Raw genomic sequence first — 12407 nt, 5'->3', positions numbered from 1 at the left:
TGAACCGTTCTAGCAAACACTTCTTTGGAGCCGCCTAGTCTCAAAAACGGAGAGGGCCTCGGTATTACTCTGGTACCTCTAGCACCTCTGTTTTTGCAAAGAGGATGAACTGTTCCGGGCAAGGGACAAACGTTTTTAAGGCCGAGTGGTGTTAAGACAAAAACAAAACAAAACAAAACAAAAAAACAAAAAAAACCCTGCTGTTGGAAGTCTCTGGAGGACGTTTTACAAGCTGGCAGAGGTCCATGAAGTCCCCGAACACCTAGAAATCCCTTCCCTCCTGTCTTCCTGATCCATATTGTGTTACAACAGCAACAAACAAAAACAAAAAACAAAAAACACTCCCCCCCCAAAAAAAACCCCTACAACTATGGAGAACTGTGTAGGTATCAAGGCCCAAGTGGGAAGGGAAAAAAAAGATGAGAAACAGTAGCCTTTCTATTACCTTAACCTGACAGCAGATCACTTCTCAAAGCAGAGCAATAATAGTATGTATTGATTCTGTGTACCTGAAAGGAATGCGAAACTGCGACAGACAGGAGTATGTAACTAAAACTCACTTGGACCACGGAACCAAGGTATCCGGGCCTGTTCTGTCGCATGCGGAACAGTCAACTGGGGTCTGGAGTCTACCTGAAACGGATGAATAGGGATGCGAACAAGAGGCGCGAAGAATGACAGCAAGACAAAGGATTCTGGTCAAGCTGCAAATTTTATTTTGAGTGGGGCTGTTCTATAGGGGCAGGGAAAAAGGGGAAGTGGTTCTAATAGGTTGTCCTGTGCACGCTCACTGCATGCTCCTAGCGATGGTTGGTAGGTGGGCGCGAGATCAGCATCTTGATTGGTAGTTAGTACTCCGGATCCAGGGATGCCCCCAAGGGTGGGGCCGCCTGGCTTGGCTGCAATATCCTGTTTGGGTTGCATCAGCCAAGCTCTCAGCCGTCTTTAGGCCCCGACATCTCCTCCCTTTTTGTTTTTTAAGGCAAGGAGGTAACAAATTGTTATGGACATTAACCAGCTAGGGGAGGCAGTGGCCAGGCTCCTCCTGAGCCCCGTATGTACCTTTTTCGGAGGAGAGGAAATGGGTACGGACCTCTATGCAAGCCGGCTTACCTCTCAGGAGACTCGAGAATGGCCTTCTTAAGGGCCTCTCCTTGCAGTACTTTGTCATGCACCTAGGGGTATCCATTACAGCAACTAGGCTGTAATGCAAACTCTCGAGGGTTATGCAGCTCTCGTGGGAGAGGGCCTTGATGAATCTGGATCACATTCACGATCTAGCATCTCTAGCTGATGGTAGTGAATCTGGATAGGTTTCCCTAGGATGGCATTGAGCTGGTCTCTAACTAATGGGGTAACACGCCTGAGGATCCAAGGGGCAAAGGTTAAGACTAGGATAATGGTGATTAAGGGCCCGAGAAGGGGGAGGAGGTAGGGAAGCAATCCATTAAGTCCTGTTAAAAAGGGGCTCTCGGCTAATGCTCTTCGCCGTTTTTCAAGGCCTTCTTGGAGGTTTTTTATCTTGTCTCGGACAATGCCAGATTTGTTAGCGTAGAAGCAGCAGCGTTCCTGTAGGGCTAGACATATACCTCCCTGCTCGGTGGTGAGGAGGTCTAAGCCTCGCCTATTTTGAAGGACTACTTCTGCTAACGAATCTAATTGGTCTTAGATATCACTGATAGTACTAGTCAGGGTTTGAACATCATCAATGAGTTGCTCGGAAAGCTTGGTATATGAGTGGACCGGAACTCCTAATCCCGCGGTTCCTGTAGCTACTGCTCCAGAGACTCCTAGGCCAACAAGTAGGGAAATAATGGCCAGAGCTCTTTTGTGTCGTCCTGCGAAATGGTCAAAGGCAGGGACAGGGACGGGCTCATATCGGGGGATGATGTCTATGTCAGGTAATAGGGTAGCTAGTACACATAGCCCTGTCCAGTTGGAGGGCAAGGCAGTGAAGGCGAGATTATTGCCGCAGACGAAGGCTCGTCCGGGACCTGGGCAAAGGGACGTGTTATAGTCGATCATGTGGCTGCAATTGGCCAAGCTAGCAAAGCCGACAGGGATGTCGAAGGTGTTATTTTGTGAGTCCTTGTAAATACAGGTGGAGGAAAGGAAAAGTGCGGGCTGGACCCTAAAGGGTTGATTGAGGGTGCAATTTAGAGTGGCACCGTTGAGGATTGATATGTTGGCAGGGAAAGCTAGAGGCACAGGGGTGTCTTGGCTTAGGCATAGCCAGCAATCTTTGTAGGGTTGGGGGTGTTAAGGGCTTGGTGGGTAGCTGTTAACATATCCATAGTTTGGGTGTCTAGGTCTACTCCCTGTGATTTGGGGAGGGCCAGGGGATGATGGGTAAGTCTGGGGAACTGGGTTTCGATGAGATGTTCTGTCTGCCTGTGGACAGTGAGTTCCCTTATGGTGTCCTGGGGCCCACCCCCATCAGAAATGTGGATGGAGGGGGTCTGTTCCCAGCATACAGGCTGCCCTACAGTACCTGGGCAGCCAGCCTGTAAATATTTATGGGAGTCAGTACCGGCGACTGCTGAACTGGATCCCCAGTCCCCTATGTTGGCAGTGTTTTTAGATTTTTGGAGTATGGCAGTGAAATATGCTTTATTGCCGGAGGTACACTCCTGAACTCTATTATAGCAGGAAGAGTGTATTGATGGATAAAAGGTGGTGCATGGGCATGGTCCTGGTATCCCATTGCTGGCAGGTATGACAGGAGGCTTAGGCACACAGGACCATGCGGGTTTAGATGTACCTCCTGTCGCTGTGAGGGAATAGGCTAGGTATGCTGTTTTTGTGTTGCAGTCTACTACCTGAGTATATCGCGAGGGGATGGCGTAATTGGTAGTGGTTCCTCCACGGCATTCACAGGGCGTTCCATAGAGGGCTTGGTGAATGTCGCGGGGCCGTTCTCGAAGTCCTCCATGTGCTCTCAGGTGTAAGAGTGTTTGCAGTAACGAGAGGAAAAGCCATGGGGAGGCCATGTTTTACCTGTAATTGAAAGGAAAAAATTCCCTCAGGTTCTTATTGTCCCCGGGGTCTGATCAGTTTCATGGGATGGGGTGGGCGGATGGTGGATGCGCTTTATTAGTCCCTTGGGAAGCCATCGCGGGCCATCCTCCTTTCGATCATAAACGCAAGCTGAACCCCTTCCCCAAATGAGGACAGGGTCAGGACCTTTCCAACAATGCGCGAGGGGGTCGCGCCACATGACTGTGGCGTGTTGGTTTAGGGTTTGAGGGTGCCAGAGGCGATCGGCCGCGGAGCGGCCTCGCATGTCTAACGTGAGGAAATTAAGTTGGAAGAGGGCATGATTTAGGAGGTTTCGGGGGTTTAATTTGGTGAATCTGAGGGGGGAATGTGCTAGGCGGTTAATGGAGTTCTTTAAGGTCTGATGAGCTCTCTCTACAATACCTTGTCCCTGAGGGTTGTAAGGAATGCCTGTAATGTGCTTAATTTGAAGCTGCTGACAGAAGGTCTGAAAATTTTTTCCGGTGTAACCGGGGCCGTTGTCTGTTTTGATAGTGTGGGGTCTGCCTAGGATAGAGAGGCAGTGGATCATGTGAGAGACAACGTTCTTAGACGCCTCGCCTGTCTGGAGGGAGGCAGCTATAAAGCCACTGAAGGTGTCAATAGTGATGTGGATGAATTTTTGCTTCCCAAAGGCAGCGAAGTGGGTAACATCCATTTGCCGGATGGCATTAGGGATGAGTCCCCGGGGATTGACCCCCAGATGGGGTGCAGGTGTTGAGGGGACGCAGTGAGGGCAAGCCTTGACAATTTCCCTGGCCTGGTCTCTAGTAATTTTATAAAGGAGGCGAAGGGTGTGAGCGTTTAAATGGTGCAAGGTGTGGGCTTCGGTGGCCTCGGCGATTAGATCTGTGAGAATAGGGCAGGCGATCTGTGTGGCTACGTCTGCTAAGGTGTTGCCTTCTGTCAAAGGCCCAGGGAGGTCAAGGTGAGCGCGGAGATGTCCAATGTAAAAGGGGTGCTGCCTTTGTAAGATAAGGTTTTGTAGCTTGGTAAATAGGGGGGTGGCGTTTGTGGAAGGTTTAATGAAGGGGACAGTTTCTAGTAGGGGAACTGACTGAGCTATGTAAGCGCTGTCAGTATAGAGGTTGAAAGGTTGATTTGCAAGCGAGGTGAAAACTTCAAGTATGGCAAATAGTTCCAGGAGCTGGGCGGAAGAGTATGGGGATTTGATAGAAAAGGGCTGCTTGTCTATGACATAGGCGGTGGTGCCGTTTGAAGACCCATCAGTAAAGACGAGGGTGGCCTCGGGAATTGGTGTCATTTTGGTTACTTTGGAAAAAATGAACTGGTGGGTTTTAGCAAACTGGACAAGGGGATCACTGGGGTAGTGATTGTCAAGATGTCCTGTGAAGGAGGATAATGCTATGGCCCATTCATCTGAGGTTTGTAGAAGCCAGTTAGTTTGGTCTTGTGTATAGGGGGTAATTATGGAGTCAGGGTCTCTCCCGAATAACTGACGGCTGGTGGACCGTCCTTTCATAATTAAGGTGGCAAGAAGGGAGGGGTAAGTGAGTAATACTCGTGAGGGGGAAGCTGGCAGGTGGACCCAAAGAAGGGGGTGGCCATTTTTTGTAAAGTCTTCTGTTGTAGGTTGCCAGAATATTCCTGTTGGAGTATGGGTTGTAGGGAGTAATAGGAATATGAGGGGTAAGTCAACGAATCTGTCTGGTGTGTTGGGTTTGAATGGCTCTGTTAATAGTGGTTAGGGATTCTTCTGCTTCGGGGGTTAAGGTACGCGGGGATAGAGGGTCTGAGTCTCCTTTTAGAATGTTATTGAGGGGAAGGAGGGCTTCGGTGGGAAGTTTTAAGTAAGGCCGGAGCCATTGAATATCCCCAAGTAGTTTTTGAAAGTCATTAAGTGTCTTTAGGTTATCAGACCTGAGGCGGATGCGGGGGGTAATCACTTGTTGGTTATATAGCTCAAATCCTAGATAGGAATACGGATCAGATGTTTGTACTTTATCAGGGGCGATTTGTAGTCCCTGATTTGCAAGGCACGTAAGCATATTGGCATGGCAGGCCTTGGCCGTGTTGCTGTCAGGACAGGCTAGGAGGATATTGGCTTGAGGCCACTGAGCTCTCACTGGGGCAATTGCAGCTGCAACAAACTTTTGACACAAGGTGGGGCTATTGGCCATGCCCTGTGGTAGTACCTTCCAATGGTAGCGGGGCATAGGACTTTGGAAATTGGTTTGAGGGACACTGAAGGCGAAGTAGGGTTTGTCTTCTGGGTGGAGAGGGATTGTGAAAAAGCAGTCTTTTAAATCAATAACAATTTTATAATAGTTGGCAGGGATGGCAGTAGGCGAAGGGAGGCCAGGCTGTAAAGCTCCCATGGGGACCATTATTTTGTTGACGGCTCTGAGATCTTGTAAGAGGCTCCATTTGCCTGTTTTCTTTTTTATAATGAAAATGGGCGTATTCCATGGGGAGTTGGTGGGCTCAATGTGTCCTGCCGAGAGCTGTTCCTGTACTAACGCTATTGCAACTAGGGTTTTCTCATGGGTAAGAGGCCATTGATCAACCCAAACAGGGTCTGTCACTTTCCAGAGGATTTTATCTGCATGGGGTACAGGACTGTCAATGGACATTAGGGAAAATTCTGGTGGTATCCTAGGCCTGCCTTATCTGCCTTGGGGGTGATGGTAATGGGTTCTGTGATGCCCTGATTTTCTTTGCCTAATCCTTGACCGGGCAGGTAGCCCTGATTAAGTATTTGAGTCATGACAGTGCTGTTGGGGCAGCACATGATTACTTTCATTTGTGCTAGGATATCTCGTCCCCATAGGTTAACGGGCAGGTTGGGGATGATATAGGGGGTGACAGAACCACTATTCCCTTCGGAATCTTCCCACCGTAGAACTTGAGCGCTTTGTTGAGGGTTGGTCGTTTGCCCGATGCCGCGCAGGTGGGTAGCGGCAGAGGTTAGCGGCCAAGACTTTGGCCAGTGGGATTGAGAAATGACTGTGGCATCTGCTCCTGTGTCTAGAATGCCTGTAAAGACTTTACCATTAAGTTTGAGCTCTAATAAAGGGCGGTGCTGGGATATCTGTTGAATCCAGTAAGCGTCTGAGGAGCCGGGGGTACTATGGCCCCGAAAGGTTTTTTGAAAATTTGAATTGACATGTTGTAAGGGAAGGATGATAACTTGAGCTAGCCTAGTTCCTTTTGGTATGGTAATTAAGTTCAGAGTGGTAGAAAGGATAATGTGGATTTGCCCTTCAAAATCATTATCAAGGATTCCAGGGAGGACCTGGATTCCCTGAAGGGTAGAGCTAGCTCCGCCAAGAATAAGGCCAAAGGTGTCGGGTGGTAGTGGGCCATATACGCTGACTGGGAGCGTTAAGGGGCTATTCTCTGATGTTAATATTGTGTCGGTGGTGGTACAGAGGTCCAATCCTGCGCTGCCTGCTGTTGCCCTCCATAGGTCGGTGATGTGGAGGCGTGGTTGATTACTGGAAGGGCAGGGATGGACTGGTTGGATACTTGGGGGTTGAACTGTGAAGCCCCGGAGTTCAACCCTGGGTTGGGGCCCTGGGGCTGGCCCCTATTAGAGTTTCCCTGTTTTAGTGGAATGGGTTGTCGGTAAACGTCTATTCTGGAACGGCATTCTGATGCCCAATGAAATCCCTTTCTGCAGAGGGGACATTTTGTGGCAGGGGGAGGCTTTTTAGGGGTAGGACTGTCTATATCTGGGCTAGCCAGGTTCTGTGCCCTTTGAGGGCAGGATTTTAAAAAGTGTCCAGGCTGGTTGCAGTTGAAGCAAAGACGATTAAGGTTATGGGTTTGCTGACTGGGCGCAAAGTTTTGCAAGGCAGCTCCGATAGCAAGCCCGAGAGCATGGGCGGAGCCAATGCCCGAGCAAAGGCAGACATAGTCACAGAGGTCCCCCTGGCGGTTTGGCCCGAATAGCATCTTGGCAGGCGGGGTTGGCGTTTTCAAAAGCGAGATGCCCGACGAAGGCGCTTTCGCTTTCGCCTTTGCCGGTGCCAAAGAGCCGCGCTCTGCTAGTTCCTGCAAGCGGCTGATAAAGTCGCTGTACGGCTCCTCTGGGCCCTGTCTAACTTTAGCAAGGGAAGTAGTAGCCGCGCCTTTCTGGGAGAGGAGCTTCCAGGCTTTAAGGCCAGCGGACTGAATCTGTGTTAATAGCCCGGGGGGAAATTGAGCCTGTTTTTCGTTATGTTGGTAAGGGTTAGTGCCGAGAAACTTTTTTATAGTCCAGTGTTTAGAGGAGGATTTACGCGTGTTGCGCTCAACAAATTGTTTAGAGGTTTCTTCATATTCACTCTTCCAGAGTATAAAATCACCTCCGCTAAGGGTGGCTCTAGCTAGGAAGAACCAATCATTAGGCGTGAGCCAGCGTTCACTGAGGTTCTCAATCAAGGCAATAGTGAAAGGGGCAGTAGGGCCATAATTAGCTACTGCTGCTTTGACCTTTTCTAGGGTTTTTAGGCTAAGTTTTTTGTACGTGTGAGAATATGAGGCAGAGGCTCCTTCATCTCTAGTATTGCCTTCTGTCTCTTCCTCATCAGAGGCTGAGTTGTCTGAGTCTTCTTCATTATCACTGTTGGGTAGAGGGACGGCAGAGCTATCTATGGCTCTGGGTCTGCTGGGCCGATTTTGGGACCTGGTAACTGGGAAAGCTAAAAGTTCAGCAGGAGGGGAGACTGTCAGGTCAGTAAACTCTTTTGCTACGGCTTTGATTTCACGTATGAGAATTAGGGCCTCTTGAATGGAGGTTTTTCGGAGGGGAAGATTTCGGTGGGTGGCCAGCGGCTCAGGTCTGTTTAAATCAGGGGGTAAAATGGCCGCCGCATCGGGCGCGGTAGGAGGGCGTAGATTAGCGGAGGCATATGGCAGCGGCCGAAATGGAGGCGGCGGAAATGGTGGAAGCATTGCCGCTAGGAGGGGGGGCCAATCAGGATTGTTATAGCAGGCCGCCTCCTCCTCTAGGTCCGCCTGATGCGCTGGGTCAAGTTGATCCTCAAGTCCTGAGTTGGCGGGGCTTTTGAACTCACTAAGGGCAGGGTATATTGGGGCAGGTTTTGGACCTGTGTCAATATCGATGGATACTGAGGGACAGGTTGAAGGGGCCCGCGAGGGCGGCCGCGATGGAGGGTCTTTGTATCTGGCAGATCTGGGACAGAGGGGGCTCTGGAGGGGTGGGCAGGAATGGTTGGTAAGAATTTTCTGGCCCTCTTTGCATAAGCGTTGGATGTCTGGGGCGTGACACTGATTAGTGAGGACATCTTTTATGAGGTTATAATAATTGAAGGTGGTAATAGGGACGGTCTGGGGGCCAAAAACACGGTAGTAATCGTTAAGGCAATCCCCGACCCGATTCCAAACTCGAGAGTCAATCGTGCCTTCCTGGGGGAACCATGGACACGTTTTAAAAATGAAAGCAAAAAATGAATGTAAATCTTTCTTTCGAACCCGAATTCTTCGAACCTTGAGGGATTCTTTTAATTGGCTAACATTTCATTCTGAGAACATGCTTGTCCCATGATTGGGCCTTACCTGGCCGATGCCGCCGTCGGGGTGGGGGTGGGGGTGGGCGGGCAGGTCACCATCCAGAAGTCGTCTCGCGGTCGGGCAGTCACAGCGCTTCTAGCGGGTATCGGTTAACCGGGATGGCTGTCCGCTCAAGCAGTCTCCGGGGGGCCCCCACGTTGGGCGCCAGTTGTTCCGTCCCGCGGAACAGTCAACTGGGGTCCCGAGTCTACCTGAAACGGATGAATAGGGATGGGAACAAGAGGCCCGAAGATAGACAGCAAGACAAAGGATTCTGATCAAGATGCAAATTTTATTTTGAGCAAGGCTGTTATACAGGAGCAGGGAAAAAGGGGAAGTGGTTCTAATAGGTTGTCCTGTGCACGCTCACTGCATGCTCCTAGCGACGGTTGGTAGGTGGGCGCGTGATCAGCATCTTGATTGGTAGTTAGTACTCCGGTTCCAGGGATGCCCCCAAGGGTGGGGCCACCTGGCTTGGCTGCAATATCCTGTTTGGGCTGCATCAGCCAAGCTCTCAGCCGTCTTTAGGCCCAGACACGGGCCCACCAAAAGTCTGCTGTGGGTGCGGAGGCGTGGCCTCGAGTATTACTTTGGTGTTCCAGTAACATTTGGTAATAAAGCTTCCAGAGCTTCTTGTTCTTCTTGGAAAGAACAAGTCAGTTCCAAAGCACTGACTGACCTGACTGACCTAAATGCCACAGAGCCAACCCCTGCATCCCGGCCCAATACCCCTCCAATTAGATGGACTTCAGTACATCGAGGACCAGGCATCGTTAGACGTTTGTACCGTGGAGGCGGTTCCCTTGACCGCGAGTGAACAGGCCCTTCCAGGTAGTTCTCCGGCCAGCTACGTTACATCTGGCCCTGTGTTTCGTGGGCACCTCGCCCGCCCCCCTTAATAGGACAACATTTTCACCGGGAAACGAAGGGGTAGGTGGCACGGGGGCAGCAGGGTGGAGACGTGGCAGTAAAGACAAGTGACACAAGCGACCCAAGCTCTTTCGCTGAGAAGGTAGGTGGCTCTGAAAAGAGCCTTTGGGGGTGAAGCGGCCGGCGACTCGTGCGAGCGCCGCGTCCCGGGAGGGGCTCACTTGGAGCTGGTGTACTTGGTGACGGCCTTGGTGCCCTCGGACACGGCGTGCTTGGCCAGCTCGCCGGGCAGCAGGAGGCGCACGGCCGTCTGGATCTCCCGGGAGGTGATGGTGGAGCGCTTGTTGTAATGCGCCAGGCGGGACGCTTCGCCGGCGATGCGCTCGAAGATGTCGTTGACGAAGGAGTTCATGATGCCCATGGCCTTGGACGAGATGCCCGTGTCGGGGTGCACCTGCTTGAGCACTTTGTACACGTAGATGGAATAGCTCTCCTTCCGACTGCGCTTGCGCTTCTTGCCATCCTTCTTCTGGGCTTTGGTGACCGCTTTCTTCGAGCCCTTCTTGGGCGCGGGAGCGGACTTGGCCGGCTCAGGCATAGCGGGACGCGCGAGCAGAGGTAGAGAGCAGGAAGGCAAACGCGACAGCAGCGGGACCGAGGCTACCGGAAGCGACTCGGGACTTATAGAGGATGTATGCAAATTAAGGCTCTGAGCACGCTGCATTGTGATTGGTGAGTTTTCAGCGGCGCGCTTGCGAGGGGGTGGGGGAGGCGGGCATGCAAATGAGCGGATTCTCCCTGCGCTCTGTTATTGGCCATCGGGACAAAGCTGCGCTGGGGCCAATCAAAGCGCTCTCTGGACAATCGCCGTTCTGCCTATAAAAAGCTGAAGCGGGGCCGTTGAGGGCGACTTTCTCGGTCGTCGGTCGGGAGCTACTGGCAGTGCCCGGTGCCGTCATGTCTGGTCGTGGCAAGCAGGGAGGCAAGGCCCGCGCTAAGGCCAAGTCCCGCTCTTCCCGCGCTGGTCTCCAGTTCCCCGTGGGGCGTGTGCACCGGCTCCTGCGCAAAGGCAACTACGCCGAGCGGGTAGGGGCCGGCGCGCCGGTCTACATGGCGGCCGTGCTGGAGTACCTGACCGCCGAGATCCTGGAGCTGGCGGGTAACGCCGCCCGAGACAACAAGAAGACGCGCATCATCCCTCGTCATCTCCAGCTGGCCATCCGCAACGACGAGGAGTTGAACAAGCTGCTGGGCAAAGTGACCATCGCCCAGGGCGGCGTTTTGCCTAACATCCAGGCCGTGCTGCTGCCTAAGAAGACGGAGAGTCACCACAAGGCAAAGGGCAAGTGAGGCCGGCGCTTGGCGCCCACCCAGCCCCCGTTTCGAAGAGGCAGCACCTGTGAAATCAAAAGGCTCTTTTCAGAGCCACCCACTCTTTCAAATAAAGGAGCTGTTAACAGTAGCTAGTTGCTTGGCAGGCCACTTGTCGCGGCAGTAAGTGGCAACCCCACCCATGTGCGGCGCTAGGCTCCCAACTCCGCCACCTCGATTGGGCTGGGTGGGCCGGGGCCGTAAGCCTCAACGCAGCCACCTCGGACGCAACAGACCCCTCGGGCGCCGCCCGTCATTAAGGCGACTGTTGACTAAGTCCTCTGTCAGGCGGCCCCTAGTGCCCTCACCCCAGTCTGCGCTGAGCGCGCAACTCCCCAGTTAACCCCCTGAGGCCTCCGCCCGGCCCTTGAGACCTAGCAGAAGCGGAGCAAGCGGTTTTTCGGGATTCTGGCGGGCCTGGGGCTTGGCCCAGCCGAGGCCGGCTTTCTTTGTGGTTGGTGGGTTTGGGTGTTTTTAGAAGCCTTTTAAGATAAGGGGACCCCAGTTAGGCGGTCGGAGGCGGGACCTTGGGCCCGGGGCGGGGACAATTTTCCGATCCGAAAGGCAGGAAAAGCCGTCCTTCAGACCGACTAAGGGGCTCTGAAAAGCCAACAAGGTCACCAGGGGGCCGGTGCCAAGTCAGAGACTGAGGTCCCATTCGGGAGCGAGAGGGCCTGGTGGGTGGCCTGACTTAGGGAGTGAGGGGTCGCGGAGGAACACTCTGAACAGTTGCGATTAAAAAAATACACACACACACACATATATATATGACAAGAAAAAAAAACCCCACCAAGAGCAAAAAATTAACAACACTACTAGGCCGGAGAGAAAAAACCAGGTAGGAAGAACTGTGGGCATATACTGGAAAGTAGACAGGGAGGCGGGTGGCTGGGGGCAGGGAGCATTCTGCGCCAGCCAATCGGGCACGCCAGGGGAGATGACGTCACAGCCAATGGGTAGCCAGCGCGGGACTTTCAATTTGATGGCCCCGCCCAATAGGGAAAAGACTGTGCCTATAAAGACGGCTGTTGCGGCCCCGGGACCGATACCCTCCCGTCCGCTGTGTTGTGTAGGTGTTCGCCATGGCCCGGACTAAGCAGACCGCGCGCAAGTCGACCGGTGGTAAGGCCCCGCGGAAGCAGTTGGCCACCAAAGCGGCTCGCAAGAGCGCGCCGGCCACGGGCGGCGTCAAGAAGCCGCATCGCTACCGCCCGGGCACCGTGGCGCTGCGCGAGATCCGGCGCTACCAGAAGTCGACCGAGCTGCTGATCCGCAAGCTGCCCTTCCAGCGCCTGGTGCGCGAGATCGCGCAGGACTTCAAGACCGACCTGCGCTTCCAGAGCTCGGCCGTCATGGCGCTGCAGGAGGCGAGCGAGGCGTACCTGGTGGGCCTGTTCGAGGACACCAACCTGTGCGCCATCCACGCCAAGCGCGTCACCATCATGCCCAAAGACATCCAGCTGGCCCGCCGCATCCGCGGGGAGCGGGCCTAAGAAGCGCGCGCTCGGTCCTAGGTTCCATCGCATCCAAAGGCTCTTTTCAGAGCCACCCACGAGGTCACTGGAAAGGCGCTGTATGCCACTGGGTCTCCGCGCGTCCGTGGGAGGGGAGGG

General features: G+C 53.1%; 2 protein-coding genes and 1 pseudogene across 2 annotated transcripts; 2 read left to right on the top strand and 1 right to left on the bottom strand.

Annotated features, from left to right (window-relative positions):
- Window positions 1-9555: 9555 nt before the first annotated feature.
- Window positions 9556-10098, bottom strand: LOC118981985 (histone H2B type 2-E). The gene has a single exon (XM_037038888.1). The coding sequence runs from the start codon at window positions 10019-10021 to the stop codon at window positions 9641-9643; it is 381 nt and encodes a 126-aa protein (XP_036894783.1). The 5' UTR covers window positions 10022-10098; the 3' UTR covers window positions 9556-9640.
- A 221-nt stretch (window positions 10099-10319) lies between these two features.
- On the top strand, window positions 10320-10887 carry LOC118981986 (histone H2A type 2-A). The gene has a single exon (XM_037038889.1). It carries the CDS (start codon window positions 10381-10383, stop codon window positions 10771-10773), a length of 393 nt encoding a protein of 130 aa, XP_036894784.1. The 5' UTR covers window positions 10320-10380; the 3' UTR covers window positions 10774-10887.
- A 735-nt stretch (window positions 10888-11622) lies between these two features.
- LOC118982026 (histone H3-like) lies at window positions 11623-12407 on the top strand (annotated as a pseudogene).

The sequence above is a fragment of the Sturnira hondurensis genome, unplaced genomic scaffold, assembly GCF_014824575.4.
Source record: "Sturnira hondurensis isolate 20B ecotype Veracruz unplaced genomic scaffold, ASM1482457v3 Scaffold0024822, whole genome shotgun sequence".
NCBI lineage: Eukaryota > Metazoa > Chordata > Mammalia > Chiroptera > Phyllostomidae > Sturnira > Sturnira hondurensis.
This window is presented reverse-complemented; position numbering and strand designations above follow the sequence as displayed.

What these genes read in the sequence shown, in the direction of transcription:
- LOC118981986 (XM_037038889.1), top strand. Translation starts at nt 10,381, where the DNA reads ATGTCTGGTCGTGGCAAGCAGGGAGGCAAGGCCCGCGCTAAGGCCAAG.
- LOC118981985 (XM_037038888.1), bottom strand. Translation starts at nt 10,021, where the DNA reads ATGCCTGAGCCGGCCAAGTCCGCTCCCGCGCCCAAGAAGGGCTCGAAG.